General features: G+C 40.8%; 1 protein-coding gene across 1 annotated transcript in view; it reads right to left on the bottom strand.

The window, feature by feature from the left end:
• zcchc14 (zinc finger, CCHC domain containing 14) overlaps positions 1-10,860 on the bottom strand; it is a 52,319-nt gene extending 41,459 nt beyond the window's left edge. Inside the window, exons 1-2 of the mRNA XM_034684980.1 lie at positions 9,532-10,860; positions 1,651-1,872 (exon numbers count right to left, since the gene is read on the bottom strand). Of these exons, the coding sequence (XP_034540871.1) occupies positions 1,651-1,872; positions 9,532-10,026 (717 nt within the window). The 5' untranslated portion in view covers positions 10,027-10,860. The remainder of the gene's footprint in view (positions 1-1,650; positions 1,873-9,531) is intronic.
• Between the last annotated feature and the right edge of the window lie 5,459 nt (positions 10,861-16,319).

Below are 16,319 nucleotides of genomic sequence, written 5' to 3'. Positions count from 1 at the left end.
CTGACGCTGCTAACAGGAAGCAGGTCTTTAATGGAAGACAAGATTTTTTTGTGAATTTTGAGTTTTTAGATTCTCATTTTTTTTATGTTTGGTGGTAACTAGCGTTTCAGGCATATTAGTGGTGGGTGTAATTACAGGCAGTGTTAATCTTGGCGGCTATTTTACAATGTTACAATGTTACAATGTCATTTAGCAGACGCTTTTATCCAAAGCGACGTACATACGAGAACAAGAACAGCAGATCCAGACAAGATTAAGTCTAGATTAGATTAGGGTTAGATTAAGTCTTAGTCTTTAGACGAAAATACCTGTTAGATTTAGTCACCTTTTAGTCTTTTCAGCTCTTTATAGTTTTAGTCGACGAAAACTCAGAACAACAGACTAGTTTTAGTCACATTTTAGTCTTTGGTTTTTGCCAAAACATTTTCTCTCTTTAAAATAATTCATGTAGTCGATCAGATATCAGATTCAGGGTTATACCAAGTGTTAAAATTATCAACATATCACTCCTTTAACACTTTTGCTTGTGTAATATCTTAAGTTAAATAATTCAGCCAGATGTGACCACTGTGACTGTATCTTGATTCTCTTGACTCACAGAAAAATGCCATGAAAGGACTGTATTGCACATTTACGACAGTCCTTGAATGCACCTGCAGTGCATGACACTCTGAAATGCATCTGCATCTTTGATGAAAAGGAGTTGATCAAAACTTACTAAATGTGTCTGATGTTTCACCAAACTGGATTAAATCAAGCTGTAGACGGGAGCTTTTTACAGTGATAGCAACAAAAACGTCAAACCTCAAATATTAAACAGACGTCCCCCGGTTGTGTCTTTGTCACTAACACACACCGGGGGTAAAAATTATCAATGAAGATGAGACAGATGCATGGAGGTGAGGAGAGCTGGTTCATAAAGCACACCTGCTGCAGGTAGAGACTAAGCTAACACTGAGCCCCTCAGATAATAACTCAGCCTGTCACAGGAAGTCATCACTTTTATCTTTAAAGATGCACAGCGGGGGAAACATGGATTCTTAATGTCCGACGGTCCACTACTAAAGGTTACGTCTCATTAACAATATCTAATCATATGTTCGTCAGAGTTTTTATTATCAGTGATGCACTTTAGTTATAATTTCGTTTTCGTCATGAAAAAACGAGTCGTTGACGAACATTTATCGTCTTAATTTTCGTTAACGAAATTAACACTGGTTACAGGTTTAGATATATCAAATTTTTATCAAACATTTTTCATATTTATATTGAGAAAAATTATACCATGATAATTATCGTTATGGCATTATTGCCCAGCCCTAGCTTGAGGAACAGGAAATAGCTTCATGCTAAAGTGTGACATCATCGGTTAGCAACCTTCAACTTTACTCTCTTAATTGCATTTTGATTTTATGGATACATTTGAATTTCGACTTCATTACAAGTTTATTCTTAACATTTAAAATTTTGCTCAAAGTGCGTAAGAAAAGCAAATCTTTCTCCCCTCCTAATGTTTTATATCTAACATCCTTCCTTCAACAGACCCTCAGAAAACACATGAAATGTTTTATTCATCTATTTCTTGAAGACTTGTTTGATGGTTAAATGTACACAGCTGACAAACAAAGCACTGACTTCATCAGTCCTTACCTTTCGCCAGCGAGTGCAGTGCGTGTGGCAGGTTTGGCTGGAAGGTGAAGGCGGGTGAGAAGCGCTGGCATCAGGCGAGGAGGAGGAGGCAGCGGGGGACGATGTGGTGGAAGCAGGCTTGTCATGGTCATGGTGATGTAGCTGAGGGTTACAGACGGGGACTTTATCGTTACAGGGGCCTGCGGCCAGGGACTCTGCTCCTCTGGCTCCTCTGCTGCTCACCTGCAGACATCAACATGTTCAAATAACAAATGACAGCTGGAGTAAGATGTGACAGATATGTCATCTCTTATTTCACTAATCTCTGTTTCCATTTGATGCCTTACAAACCCTTCAGTATAAAGTGACCTGTCAGAAACTCATTAAAGTGACACTCATCTTGATTTTAGTTTTAAATTTGATTGAAAATGGATTGAAGTCAGGTCTGGATGTCTTTTCTTCAGCCAGCAAAAACACATATTAAAGGTGACATATCATGCTTTTTTCATCAATATATATTGGTCTAAGAGGTCCCCAAAACATGTCTTTAAAGTTTATGCTCAAAAAAACACTTTGAAATCAGATTTTTGTCTGCCTGAAAAACCCTCTTCTTCAGTCCTCCTCAGAACACTCTGTTTTCTCTCTGACCACGCCCCCTCAGGAAGTGGATGTGCGTCGGCTCTCCAGCACGTTGATCTAATGTTTACATGTTGGCTGAATATACACGGCTGCTCAGAGATCGCGTCACTTCAACCCTCTGAATCTGATCCAGAATCTGATCCTGACGGAGAGGCGCCTGCAGCAGGACCTTTCTGAAGGATTGGTCACAGATTTAGTGTTTCTTGTTGTTTTATTTATCAGTATGTAGGCGTGTGTCTTGGTACACAGCTACGAACATATAGCTATGTGGCTATGCTAACTAGCGCTAGCACTTATCCATGATAAATAAAAATCATCCACTAGATCTTCAAATCTGCAGACGTGGGGAGTAAAACCGACCTTTGTGAAGACAGCCTACAACTAGCATGCCTCCCTCCTAAGCTCCTTGTTAGCACACGTGTGCAGGTAATGAAAAACAGAGGGGGGATTGAGTTGTATTTTATACAGTCTATGGGCTGAACAAGCTCCGAGCTCTGACTCCGTGACAGACCAGATATTGTTGTGACGTAACAAAAACACTGAAGTCTGAAACGGCTCGTTTCACACACATTTACAGAAAGGTGTAGAAATCAGAACAGGGGCAGAATGGATTTTTTTCATTCTCGGGGGGTTTGTAGACATGCCAGGGACACATATTTCAGGTAGAGAACCATTAAAAAGTCAATTTTGCATGATATGTCACCTTTAACATGATGTCTCAAAACACAACCTCATCTTTCCATTTCAATAACCTAAGAGGACAGAAATGAAAACACTTTACTGGTGATGATGTTAACAAGAAGCACCTGAGCTATCGTTAAGGGAGCTTTTATAAACTCTCTCCTCAGTGAAGAAAAAAGAGGACTGGGCATGCCGGGGTAATTAGGCTGTACGACTGTAACGATGAAGTTAGTTCCAGGGGTGTAAAGTTATTTAAGTTACTGTAGCTGAGTAGCTTGTTTGTGCGCGAGAACCTTTATGAGTAGTTTTTAAAATCAGGACTTTTACTTTTACTTAAGTTGTTTTGTAGGAAGTGTTATACTGCACTATGTTTTACATTGCATGAGTTACTGAGTAAATGATGAAAAGCAAAAGGACACAAGGTTTCCATCAACAGCTTGACTGCCAGCTGACTGACTGATGTCTCCTGCCTACTGATCAGGTGAACTGACTTTGAGCAGGAGAAGAAGAAGGATGGGCAATGATTTTCAAATATTCAAATATTTGTTCACTTTGAATATTTTCTCATTTTAAAAGTACAATTTTTCATGGTTTTTACCGGTGCCTGGTTATAATACGGTATTCCCACTAGCAGGTGGCTACAGAGCGTCTTAAAGCTGTTAATGCTAACCACATTAAGAAACAGAAGAAGAAGAATGCTAACTGCATTAAATAGCCAGTGTTGCCAACTAAGTGACTTTGTCTCTATATTTAGCAACACATCTAGCAACTTTTTCTGGTGTTAATGGAGACTTTTGGAGACTGATGTTAAAGCATGTATTGTTCTTACTCTACTCAACGAGCAGTGGATGCTGCTGTGAGTCCCTCCTTCCTGCATTCAGAGCAGGAGGCGTTCTCCCTCAACATCCAGGCTGTTAATGTATCACGCATGTACGAAGACACCGCTGGCTGATCCCGCCGACTGTCTCTTGTTGGTCCTTTAGATAGTTCATGTAGATGTAAACAATAAACGTCTTGAAAATGTTCTGGTTAAAAAAAGTAAAATTTTACTTTGATTTGTTGGAGGCTCCTCAGTGTAGTTATAAACATATTTAGGGTGTTTTAACCTCTTTTTGTTTCTCCCTCAACGTTACACGTCTCTCCTGCAGCATCCATTACAAATATAATTATGCAAATTAAGTGATGATGTCATTTAGCAACTTCTAGTGACTTTTAGGACAGCCAATAGCTACTTTCCTCACTGAGGAGCTGGCAACACTGTAAGTAGCAAAAGAAGAAGAAGACATTCGTGACAATCACAATGATTTTCTCTGTTTCTGAATCTCACACTACTACACACGTCTTTCCAGAGAGTGAGCATGACTGTAAAATGTAAACACACACACCACGCTGCATCACAGAAACACAGACATAAAGATTGAGACAGACACTGTCAGTGCCCGCTACTAGCAGCACCTCGTCCTGCTGTTAATGGGACAGGTGTGTGTGTGTGGGGGTGGGGGTGGGGGATTATTTGAATTATCGTTGAATAGATGACAATGATTATCTAATAGTATTATGGCTTGAAATGCCCATCCCCAGAGAAGAACATGCGTGCTGAAAACACAACAACAGATACTCTCAGGTTTGTCCTTCCCAGTATAATAACTGAGTAGCATAAAAAATGCTTTTACAAAACTGACGGCTCATTCAAACTGTAGTAATGTAAGCTGGAGCTACAGTCTGATCTTCATCGGTACAAACCGTACTGCAAGCTGGACAATTCACAGTGAAACCTAGACTGCAGTGGTGTGCCGTAGACGTCCTCCTGCTGTGGACGTTTCAGACTCCAGCTGATACGGACGTGCTGGACTCCAGCAGCAACAGCTTCTACTACTCGTCTCATCACTATCACCACTCCCTCTCTCTCTTATTCTCCTCTATCCCTCTTTCCAGACCCAACTCGGTCGAGGCAGATGTCTACCTAACATGAGTTTGGTTCTGCTCGAGGTTTCTGCCTGTTAAAGGAAGTTTTTCCTCTCCGCTGTAACTAGCTAAATACTGAGAGGTGCAATGCTCATGGTGGATTAAGGTGGGGTCAGACTGAGTCTTATCCTGTCTTGGTGTTGGGTCTCTGTTCATAATTTGACATAGAGTGGTCTAGACCTGCTCTGTTTGTAAAAGAGTCTTGAGATAACGTTTGTTGTGATTTGGGGCTCTACAAATAAAGATTGATTGAAACGCCACCAGTGCACAGAAAGTAGTACTGAACGAAGATCTGCCTTTAGCAGCATTTAAAGACCGTTTGTAAGCTCTTCAGTATTCTCTCTCTCCTCTGCATTCTGAAATCATTAGCTCTGGGCTGGTTACTGGTTTCAAGGTATGCCAAAGTTTGAAAAAGTCACAGTTTCAAAAGCACTAATATTTTCCATCATAACGTTCCAACAGTTTGAGCCGCCCAAGTAAAAATCCAACTTACATCTTCATTAATTAAGTCATTAATAACGGAGAAATTCTTCCAGCTCTTGATTTAGTAACTCTTAACCATTGTCTTCTTTGAGCCTGGAGGAACGCATCTCTGTCAGCTCCTGGTGTTACAGTCTGAAGAGTGACCCTGTAAACTGGAGACCTTCAGCTGAACGTGTCAGTGTTTGTGGAGTTTACACAGCTGTTGAAACACAGAGGGAGTCCACGGGAATGCAAACTAGTTTAGTTTTTATTAAGATTTCAAAATATCCTCATCAGATATTTAATGATCATCTAAAGACGTTTATGAGGGATGCATCCGGCTGAAAGTCTCCAGTTAACAGGGTCGCTCTTTAAACTGGAACTGGAACCTGATTTCTTTTTAAAATCTGTCGTCTTGCTTTAAGTCGAGCGTTTCACACGTTTGGAATCAGCTTTGTCACGAGCGCTCGTCTCCTTCCAAGTCTTAATTCAACAAATCCATCTACAATGAAGCACGATCAAAAACAGCACAAGCTACATCTCCTCCATGCTAACAGGCTAACTGTAGTGTCACACATGATGATGCCGGCCTGTCTGTCTCCTTCTATGGTGTCATCTTTTCTGTATCTGCTCTTCGTCTCTTTCTTACTGCCCTCTACTGGTCTGAGAGGTCCCTGGAACTAAAAGTTCTTGGTACTTCCAGTGGAAAAGCACCTTTAGTATATCATTGGCTGCTCTGGCTGCTGGCCTGGATGTTGACGAGGTGCTGGTGTTGCTGCACCTGCTAACCAATCATACACTAGATGGGAACCGATTTATCTCTGAGGGGAATGGATGCTTGTCAGATGACCAACCCAAGTGACAGAGAAGCTAATGTTTGGGACGATTCTTGGTGCATCAACATTTAAGTAGTGATATGAATTTCTTTACATACATTTGTACTAATGTTTCAGATATGCCCTATGTTGATGGAAAAAAAGGTTGTGTTGAACAGAAAAAAATTGCTTTTTACCCAGAATCCCAGATATTTGCTCAACGTTATCATACCATAATGTATCTTTTTATTTTATTGTGCCTTTATTTCATATCTACTGTTTACTGTGTTATTCTAAATGTTGATTTCTTTAGCATGCTGCTAATGCTGCTTTACATTGTTTCACAACAATGACAATAAAGATCTTTTTTATTTTATTCTATTGCCAATAGGGCGATCTATCATGTTTTATCCACTGGGAGGGCTTCTGAAAGGCAGGAAGTTTGAACGCTGTGTACATTTGAAAAAAGTGTACATTGATAAGAACGGAATTCGATGGTTTGCAAATCATTTTAAACTGTTATCATTTCTTTATTTGAAAATTGTGCAAAGACAACAAATTATATGTTGAGACTGAAATTATAAAAAATATATGTTCATTTTAAATTTGGTGCCTGCAACATGTTTCAGAACAGTTTGGACAGGAGGACAGGAGCATGTTTACCATCCTGTTACATCTCCTCTCTCACCTCTGGAAACGTTTTGGAGTTTTGGACCTAAAGTTAGGGTTGGTAGTCACAGAAAACTAGCATTAATTTGAACATAGCATTTCTTCAGGACTCCGTCTAACACCCCAGACATTTGCTTGTGGTTATCATACCATAACTTATCTTTTTATTTGATTATTCTATTGTGCCTTACAGAACATTTTCACATGTTTCTCATATGAGCCAGCTGTTGTGAGAAAAGTATTTTCACTTCTGAAAAATACTGAATTGTTTTAGATTGTGCAATGGATATTAAATAATCATTTAGAACAGATTGGTATTTGATATACAGATGGGGCAGGTTATGAAAAATCAAGTGCCTTTTTTATCCCAGTCCTGCTCTGCCTCTGAAACAAGGAGATAAATCAATCAATTTTCCCTTTGGGCCTCCGTACAAGCAAGACGGCTACAAAGATTAAAAAGGTAATGATTTGTTTCATCTTGAATAATGTCTGTCATAGATCGTGGGAATTATCACATTGTCTGTGAATATAGAACCATGCATCCAGCAGAGGTTGTTGAGTCTACAGGCATTTATATATGATAAAGAGTAAGACCTGATTTATTTTCATGTAGGATGCAGGGTCATGACCCAGGAACCATCGGGGACATCTCACCTGCAGCCTCAAGACTGGGGTTCCTGTATGAGAGCTTGAGTGTAATCAACACATATTCTGTATTCTTGTGTTTCTTAAGTACTCATGTTTGGTTTTCAGACATATTGATCACTGTCTAATCCTCTGCTTCTGTCAACATGAACATGAAATAAATAAAAAGTCAATAAGAGCAAAGACAGTATCACAAATTATAGGAATCAAACATCAGATCATCGGGGTGCAGGCACAGTCCTCTACACCAGGGGTTCCCAAACTTTTCACCCCAAAATATAGGTGCCAAAGACTCGTGACCCCCACTGTCCCTCAAAGTGATTTAATGTGTCTTCATGTAGCTGGTCTGCAGAAAATGGCCCTACCTATATGAGCATGTGTCTGTGTTTCCTGTGCTGTTATGAATTAACCTGCTGCTACTGATGCTTTTGATAATTAACTGTTCACTAACCCTAAACTTAGGAGTCATCTGGAAACAAAGAAAGCCTGAAAACTCATTACATTTTATATTTTCAAGGTTTTATTTCAAGGTTTGCTACTATTCTTGTTGATATTTTTTATTATAATGGGTAAAATGTACTATTTTTAGATAACTTGAAAAAAAAAAACATTCTGGAAGACATCTCACGCTCCCCCATTTGTCTCCCCCACTTGGGGAACCCCTGCTCTACACAGAGGAAAAGTCTTTGCAGCCTCTGACCTGTGTTTGACTCTAACACTCAGTGCATGTTATCCTAACTCTCTACACATGGTCCTGTCTCTCTTTGGCTTTCCTTTCAATTAAGTTCAATATCAAATCTCAGTACATCATTTAATTAAAGATTTGCAGGCTTAACCTAAGTATTTCCTCTGGTTTATCATCTTTTCTTACGCCTTGAATACAGCTGATCAAGTTAATGTATAGTGTTTATCATATCTATGAGCTTCCCCCTTATAACAGTTATCCAAAGCCAAGAGAGACCTTCTGTGCTTGGACTAGTGTAAGCACTTCAAGTTGCATCTGAACTCAAACATTCCCTGTATTAGATTATATCAATGTGCAGAGGCTAATATTTCTTGAACTATACACATTTTTAAATGACTACAATTTATTTCTAAGGACCAGCAGCACTTTTGATCTGCTTGAGTAAAAAAGGATTTTACAGAAGATAATATTTGGTCATTGTATTTCAGTCAAATGTATGTTTCTCCCTTGAGGGCATGACTTTTTGAGTCAAAGTGGTTCAGATAGTTTAAAACAGGGGTGTCAAACATACGGCCCGCGAGCCAAAACCGGCCCGCCAGAGGTTCCAATCCGGCCCACGGGATTACTTTGCAAAGTGAAAAAAATACAGAGAAGACATTAACTGCAATTTTTCAATAAACATAACTACTGTTTCAAATTTGTCCTGCAATCAGACGGCTGACAGAGCACATCTGAACAGCGCTCCGGGACTGTTTTTCTCAAAGAGAGGAAAAAGAATATTTTCAGTTTGCATAATCTGGTCGAGATTTGTGACTTTTTGGACCCCTGCATACAACACTGTCCAACATGCAAACTGTTCATGCTGGAGCAGGGGGGTCCTTAATAGTCCACTTTACCTTCTTCATTATTATAATCTCTGTTCTTTTGCAGTAAACATCACACTGTGTGGAAGGTGACTGGGAAACCTGTGTGTTTGGTGTGTTGGCAGCAGGTTTCAGTGCTTACAGAATATAATATTTGGCCCACTATGAGACTCATCATGGTGAAAAATACAAAAGCTGTTTATGTAAAAAGAGACATTTACAGAATGTACTTTTTTGCACTAAAACAAAGTGAAACATGTAGAGTTGTCGTTGTCTATAGTTCATCATGTTATGATTTTAGTTTGGCCCACTCTAGATCAACTTGGGTTGTATGTGGCTCCTGAACTGAAATAAGTTTGACACCCCTGGTTTAAAATAATCCATGCACTCTGTCAGCTGCCCCCCTTTTACTCCCTGTTTGACCCTGCAGACGTCAGGTCTCATCTTAAAGTGACCCTCCTGTGTGCGCCCCCCTCACCTGTAAGACGTCCTGGATCTGTCCGAGCTGCTGCCTCAGCACCTGCTTCTGGTGGAAGCTGAAGGCCGAGTGATGAGAGGCCATGGTGAACAATAAGAGGAACTGCTCATCCGTCCTCCCGTCGTTCAGCGACAGGCCGTAATTATTGATCACGGTGTCAATGTGGGTCAGGATCCGGTACAGGACCCCCGCCCCTTCCCTGTTGTCCGAGCCGAGCAGGGCGAGGGACACCAGCAGCTTGCTGCGGACCACCTCGTCCGTGATGTTGGCGAGGCCGGCTAGGTCTGTGGGGTTGTTGGCTCTGATCTCTGCATCCCGGAGGGAGTGGTAGTCCTTGCGGGCCAAGTCCTCCAGGCAGGAGCCGAGGAAGCGGAGCTCGATGGGGACGCAGAGATCCAAAAGGCCGCACAGGAACTCTGCTCTCTGGGCTGAAGTGAGGTAGGAGAACCAGCGATACACCCCCTCCCTCTGGACACAGGCCCGGCCCTCCACCATCACATTCACTTTAGTGTTAGAAGTGCTGTGAAAGTTTCAGGCACCTGAAAGCAACTTTAACAAGTCGATGTAAAGTTAGAGGGGTACTGGTTCAGGGAAGTCCCCCTACTCGAGGGCCGAGATAGTGCAAGCTGATCTGAAACTTGAGTCCTTTATGTGACTGATGCTGTTAATCTGTTTGTTCTGCACACATGTCTGCTACAGTAACTGTGTCCTGCAGGTAGTCCAGACTGTAAGCATGCCAAAGTGCCTGAAAGCAGACGATCTAGACCAGTCTGTGTCCAGGACGCAGCGCGGCAGCCAGGAGTCCCTCCGCCGGGTCCCTCTCCGCCGGTCGGACCGCGACCACCTGAAGGTACTCAGACTCTGCAGGATGACGGAGACTACCAAAACAACCCGTCACACTCACGAGGTCGGTCCAACAGAGTGAGGTTTTTGGAGATGAGCTTCCCCCCCTGGAACACGGAGCACAATGATCCATGTCCGCGCTGGTCTCCGTGCGCCCTCATGGTTCCACAGAGAGAGGAGCGGATCCTCCCCGCTGGAGTTTAGAAACAAAACAGGACTGGTCTGAAGCTCCAGCTGATGCTGCCAATGAAATGAACTTCACTACATTTCCCAGACATTACCTACTCGAAATCCAAAGTGAACAAAAACTGCAGAAGAAGAAGAAGAAGAAAGTTTCCTCCTCAGAGTGTGTTGTCCTATTCTGCCCCAAATGTAGTTTGACGGTCCCTGTGATCCATGAAGGTAAAATCTGGGGAAACAAAGCTCTCCACAAGATTATTCCAACTCTGCTACATCAGCGCAACATGCAGAAGGTCTCTGATTGGCTGAGAGTCCTGTCTGTAATCAAGGATCCAGATCTGATTGGCTCAGAGGAATGTCTGCTGCTGCTTTCCTCTCCTGCTTTTATACATGCATACCATACAGTCTATAATACACCCCCCCCCCCCCCCCCCCCCCCCCCACACACACACACACACACACACACACACACACACACACACACATAGAGAGATGTATCATGCATATTATCATTATTATAGTGGACAGTTGTTGATGATGTTACAGTTGCTTCAGAAAACTCTACTTGATATGAATCGTCCTCAACATTATAAAGTTCTGGACTTCCACTTGAAGACCTCCCTGACTGAACCCACTGGAATTAAAATGTACCACCCTTGTTCCACAGAGTTTCCTAATGCAGCCTTGTGGTGATGGTATGTGTAATTTATGTGTGTGACCGCACGGTGGCGCCACATGTCCGTGTTAAAGCCTAAAGCAGGAGGAGTCTTGAACCATGCCTGAACACGGGGCTCATAAAACATCTGAGACATTACTTAGAAAGATGAACAAACACTGATTCATTCTGTGGAAGGTGAAAAACCCTGATGACTCCTCCTGCCTGTATCCCACCTCCCCATATGAACATGGATTTTAAAGGAGACCCCGCCTCAGCACACACACACACACACACACACACACACACACACACACACACACACGCACACGCTCATTGCTCATGGAGGAAAGTCTCCATTCAACCAGTCCTGTGCCCCTCCCTTCTGTACGGTGGCTGGGAAGTGCAAAGCAAATTTACAAAGGATGAAACACTTTTACAAAGTTGGAGACAAATTTAAATTTAAGAAAACATTTTTACATTTTATAAAACAAAATGACTTTAAACACTTTTACCAAGAACAATACTAATTTACAAAATTAGAAACACTTAAAGAGATGGAACATTTTTACCAGAAACAAAATACAAATGTCAGAATCTGACAGAAAAGGTAGGTATCAATGATTTTCAAAATAAAAGACCTCTGTAATATGAAAATGTGCAACATAAATGTAAATGCTGGATTTCAAATGGTTTTTATTTTGACATTCCAAATGAGATATAACTGTGATTGGCAGGAACACATTTTGAGGTGTTCTCTTATCAGTCTGAATTAGGGATGACCACAATTAATCGATATTAATTAATTGATTGTTAAGAAATTACTTGAAACACAGATTTTTGTTATCAATTTTCCATCACGTGGAACAAACATCATGTGGTCTCGTATAACATTAATCTATCAGGGAGGTGTTTTAAGTTTAAAGCATGTTTGGATGTGAATCAGCTGTTAAAGGTGTTGTTCACAGCGGAGACGCTCAGCTGGGGGCTGTGCGTCAGGTCTCCCCGTGCGCTTTTTTAAAAGAGGATCAATACAAAACTGCTGCCAACAACAACACAAAGGTTGACAGCTTTAAACAGGACATTTCCCACCTTTGGATACGAAGGTAACAGACAGGTGGGAAATTCTGGTACGCTACGTTTACAGATCAGCAACATCAGAGCCGTCTGGGCTTTTCTGCAGCTGGACTGATTATGACCCGGTTGCGCTCCCGGCTGACACCTGATCAAATACACATGATTATTTTTCTCAATAAGAACGAGTAGACAGAAAACTGAACACTGTGAGTCTGAAGTAATTTTCTGTTAGTATTATGAGCCTTCACTTTATAAGATTATGTCCGTGTAGAATATTATTATGAGCCCGATCAATGATAATCTGTGTTAAACATGTACCTGTATTCAATCCCATCTGTTATATGCATTTTGTTGCTGTAGAAAACATAATTTAGGGGGAAAACAACGTATTTCGCCATGTTTTTGACGTAAGAATTATAATGTTTTTTTTTTTTATCAATTAATCGATAATTGATTGTTAACATTTCCAAAAATTGATCACAGAAAATACTTAAAATGTACATCCCTAGTCTGAATTGAAATATTTTAGTGCGGGGTGCTGGTGGCTGGCAGAGGACTATAGCCTCTGTATGTGTGGCGCTTAGACCGGTAGAACCCCACATACAGAGGCTATATTCCTCGTCGCAGAGGTCGCCGGTTCGACTGCCGGCTGCTGCATGTTTTCTCCGCTCTCTGCTCCCATGTTTCATATACACACACACATACATGTGTGTGTGTGTGTGTGTGTGTGTGTGTGTGTGTGTGTGTGTGTGTGTGTGTGTGCATGTGTGTGTGCTTGTTTGCAGGTAAAAATGTTCCAACTCTTATAAAATTGTTTCTGATTTTATTCTAATGTGTTTTCTTAAATGTAAATTTGTTTTGGCCTTGGTAAAAGTGTTTAATGTCATTTTGTTTTTATAAAATGTTCAAAATGTGTTCCTGCTAATCACAGCTATATCTGATTTTGGAATATCATGCATTTGAAAACACTGGAAATTTAGCATATTGTTGCATATTTTCAAATGCATGATACATTCCCTTTCCGGTAGAATCTGGAAGAATGTTCTCTTAAATGTAAATTTGTCTCATAACCTTGTGATAGTGTTTCATCCTTTGTAGATTTGCATTGCACTTCCCAGCCACCGTACCCTCTGCATCCAGCGCTGCAACGCAAAGAGAAGAAAAAAAGACAAGAGACAAACATATTTTTCTTTCAAACACTTTCATTTTTCTCCACATTACTCAAAAACAAAACAGAGTAATTCCCAGAAAGAAAGAAGAAAGAAAGAAAGAAAGAAAGAAAGAAAGAAAGAAAGAAAGAAAGAAAGAAAGAAAGAAAGAAAGAAAAAGAAAAAGAGTCAAACTATAGAGATAGCTTGGCATACTGAAGCATGCTGCGGACTAACAGGGTGTTGCAGGGAATCATCACCAGGCTGATGACAGAGAATAGGGCTTCAGTCTGGGACAAAAATAAATGCATGAACATATCTTGTACTGCCTCTTGGGGTGCAGGCACATTAGATGATTCTCTTGCAATAAATTGGTAAACATTAGCGATGAGCGAACAGCAGAGTTTCAGTTCCAATCCGCGTTTGAAGAAACCCTGTCTGAGAGAAAGACCGCTTCCTGTCCCCTGGAAGTCGTTACTGATGACGACAGGCTCAGCCGGCCCGTCTATCACGTGGAAATGGGGAATGCACACACTCTCAACCGCCGTTATGTGCACACAAGCAAACACACACACGCACACACACACATTTTCTTTACACAACTATAAAAATAGACACATTTGGACTGGTGTATCGGCCTGTACTTTCGTCTGTCTGTCAGTAAAGGTGTTGACGTGGTGAAGTGGAGGCTGAGGATAGGTGAAGGTAAATCCTGAAGACAGTCCTGGCTCCTCTTGCATCTTTTTTAACAAAATCATCATAACCAGTTATTTATAAAGAAGCTACTGGAGTATTACTCAACTACACAACACGGCTCCAGTCGCTTTTATTAAACCCAGAAAATATCTTTTTAAAAAAAAGAAATGTTTTTTTTTTTTTTCAGATTTTTGCTTTACTGTTTTACGCTGGCTTTATTAACGCCAAGTACGACTCCATCCAGACACTTCTCCTACCAAACGTAACATGCACATGTGCCTCTGAAGATTCTCTTACTGTCAGATTCAACAAATAACCATCGCACTAAAGTACAGAAGCATGCCTTTTTGCATTTCTATCAGATTGACCTAAAAAAAAAAGAAGCATTTTTCATAAATCTTGCAGGTATAGAATCAAAGGTTTGTTGACTCCACACTGTAAACCCGAACAAGTATAAATGACTCAAAATGTTTGTGGTAACTGATTACATAAGAGTGTTTAAGAAGAGGAAATACAATTTTGAGTTTAACTGAAATTATAAAATACAATTTCAGTTTACTCAATTGTTTTCTTTCTTTTTTTTTAAGTTTCCCCAACTCAAATGTATTAGTTACATGTTTTATATTTTTAATTAATACATACTAGATGAAACCGAGTTCATGTCATGGTTTGTTTGATTGGTTTAGTTCTTCTGTTTCATGCCTTGGTTCCTCCCCGTGTTTTTTCTGTATTAGCTCTCCTTTGTCTCTCTTGAGTGTTTAGTGATCCATGTCTCTTGTTGTGTTTTCTTAGTCGTGTCTAGTGCTTCCTGTTTTATTTTGTAGTTCTGAATCCTTGTGTTTTCTGTTTTATTTTGTACTTCTGAATCCTTGTGTTTCCTGTTTTAGTTTGTACTTCTGAATCCTTGTGTCTCCAGTTTAGTTTTACGTCATGCCCTTGTGTGATTCCCTTCTTTTGTGATTCCCCTCATTAGTTTCACCTGTGTCCTGTGTTCACATCAATGGCAGCTGGTGGAGTTTTCTCCAGGGGGGGCTATAAATCCAAAATAGACATATACCAAAAAGCAAGCCAACATGTACTAAGGTATCACATCTGAAAAGAGCTTCAAATCAGTAATACCTGTCTGAATCCATGCTGGGTCAGATCCTGACGTTTGAAAAAGGAGGCAGGGAAAGTAGAATAAAGCATTAGCCTCACTACATGCAGTTAGCCAAGCCTTGTTGTTAAACCAGGTCCTGGAAAAAGACCGGTTGTATTGTGATGTTGGGCTGATCAGGTCTGCGCTCTTTCACGTGGAGCTTCTCCTGGTACGTTCTCCTCTCTAAAGGTGATGTCTGAAGTGATTTCACTGAATTATTTAATTTCTCTTTCTCCATTCTGCATCTCTGTCCGATCGTCGCGGAAGTAAACAACGGCCAAGCTGATAGATAAACTGCTTCTTTAGCATCACTGATGATTTAAAAAGTTAAGAAGTGGTTTATATTGAATTGAATCATTTTTACAGCACCTAAAACCTGAGTGCCACCGTTAAAAAAGAAGAAAAAGAAGAAGCGTAATGTTAGAGCTGTGCATTGTGGGAAACAGTACACTAGGGAGTCTGGTCCGATCCATGCTGTGAAATTTTCCTGAATCAGTGTGACATCCGCATATACAACTTTTAACGAGGGTCTATGGACAAAGATTTTTGCGCCCAGGGCAAAAACATGTCACCAATCAGACAACACAGATGAACGAAACAACTTTACTCATCACTAACTATATCATATTTATCTCGCTCATCTAAAAATGCATATAAATATAGTTCAGAATATAATTTCATTATTTCATTTCTTTCAATTTATTTTGTCTTATTAAAGGTAATGTGGTGGGGCAGCGCCCGAGCGCCCTCTATTGGCCAGCTGCCACTGGTTCACACCTGTGTTGATGACTCTGAAGTTAGTTCCTCTGGTTCCCCTGTCCCTTGTTGGATCATTGTTGGTCTTCCCTGTACCGGTACAGCGGTTTGGCGTTGTCTTTCCTCAGTACTTGCCGCTTCATGAAGCACAGCCATCGGGGTTTTTCAAGTGTGTGAAGACTTACAGTACGTGGTGACGTTGATGACGTCACACGCAGAGTCCCTCTGTACACTCACAAGTTGTTATTTGGACATGGATATTAACTCAATGAAATGGATCAGTTTAAAATATGTG

The sequence above is a fragment of the Notolabrus celidotus genome, chromosome 6, assembly GCF_009762535.1.
Source record: "Notolabrus celidotus isolate fNotCel1 chromosome 6, fNotCel1.pri, whole genome shotgun sequence".
Lineage (NCBI taxonomy): Eukaryota > Metazoa > Chordata > Actinopteri > Labriformes > Labridae > Notolabrus > Notolabrus celidotus.
The sequence above is the reverse complement of the archived record's forward strand: the minus strand, read 5'-3'. Positions and strand labels throughout refer to the sequence as shown.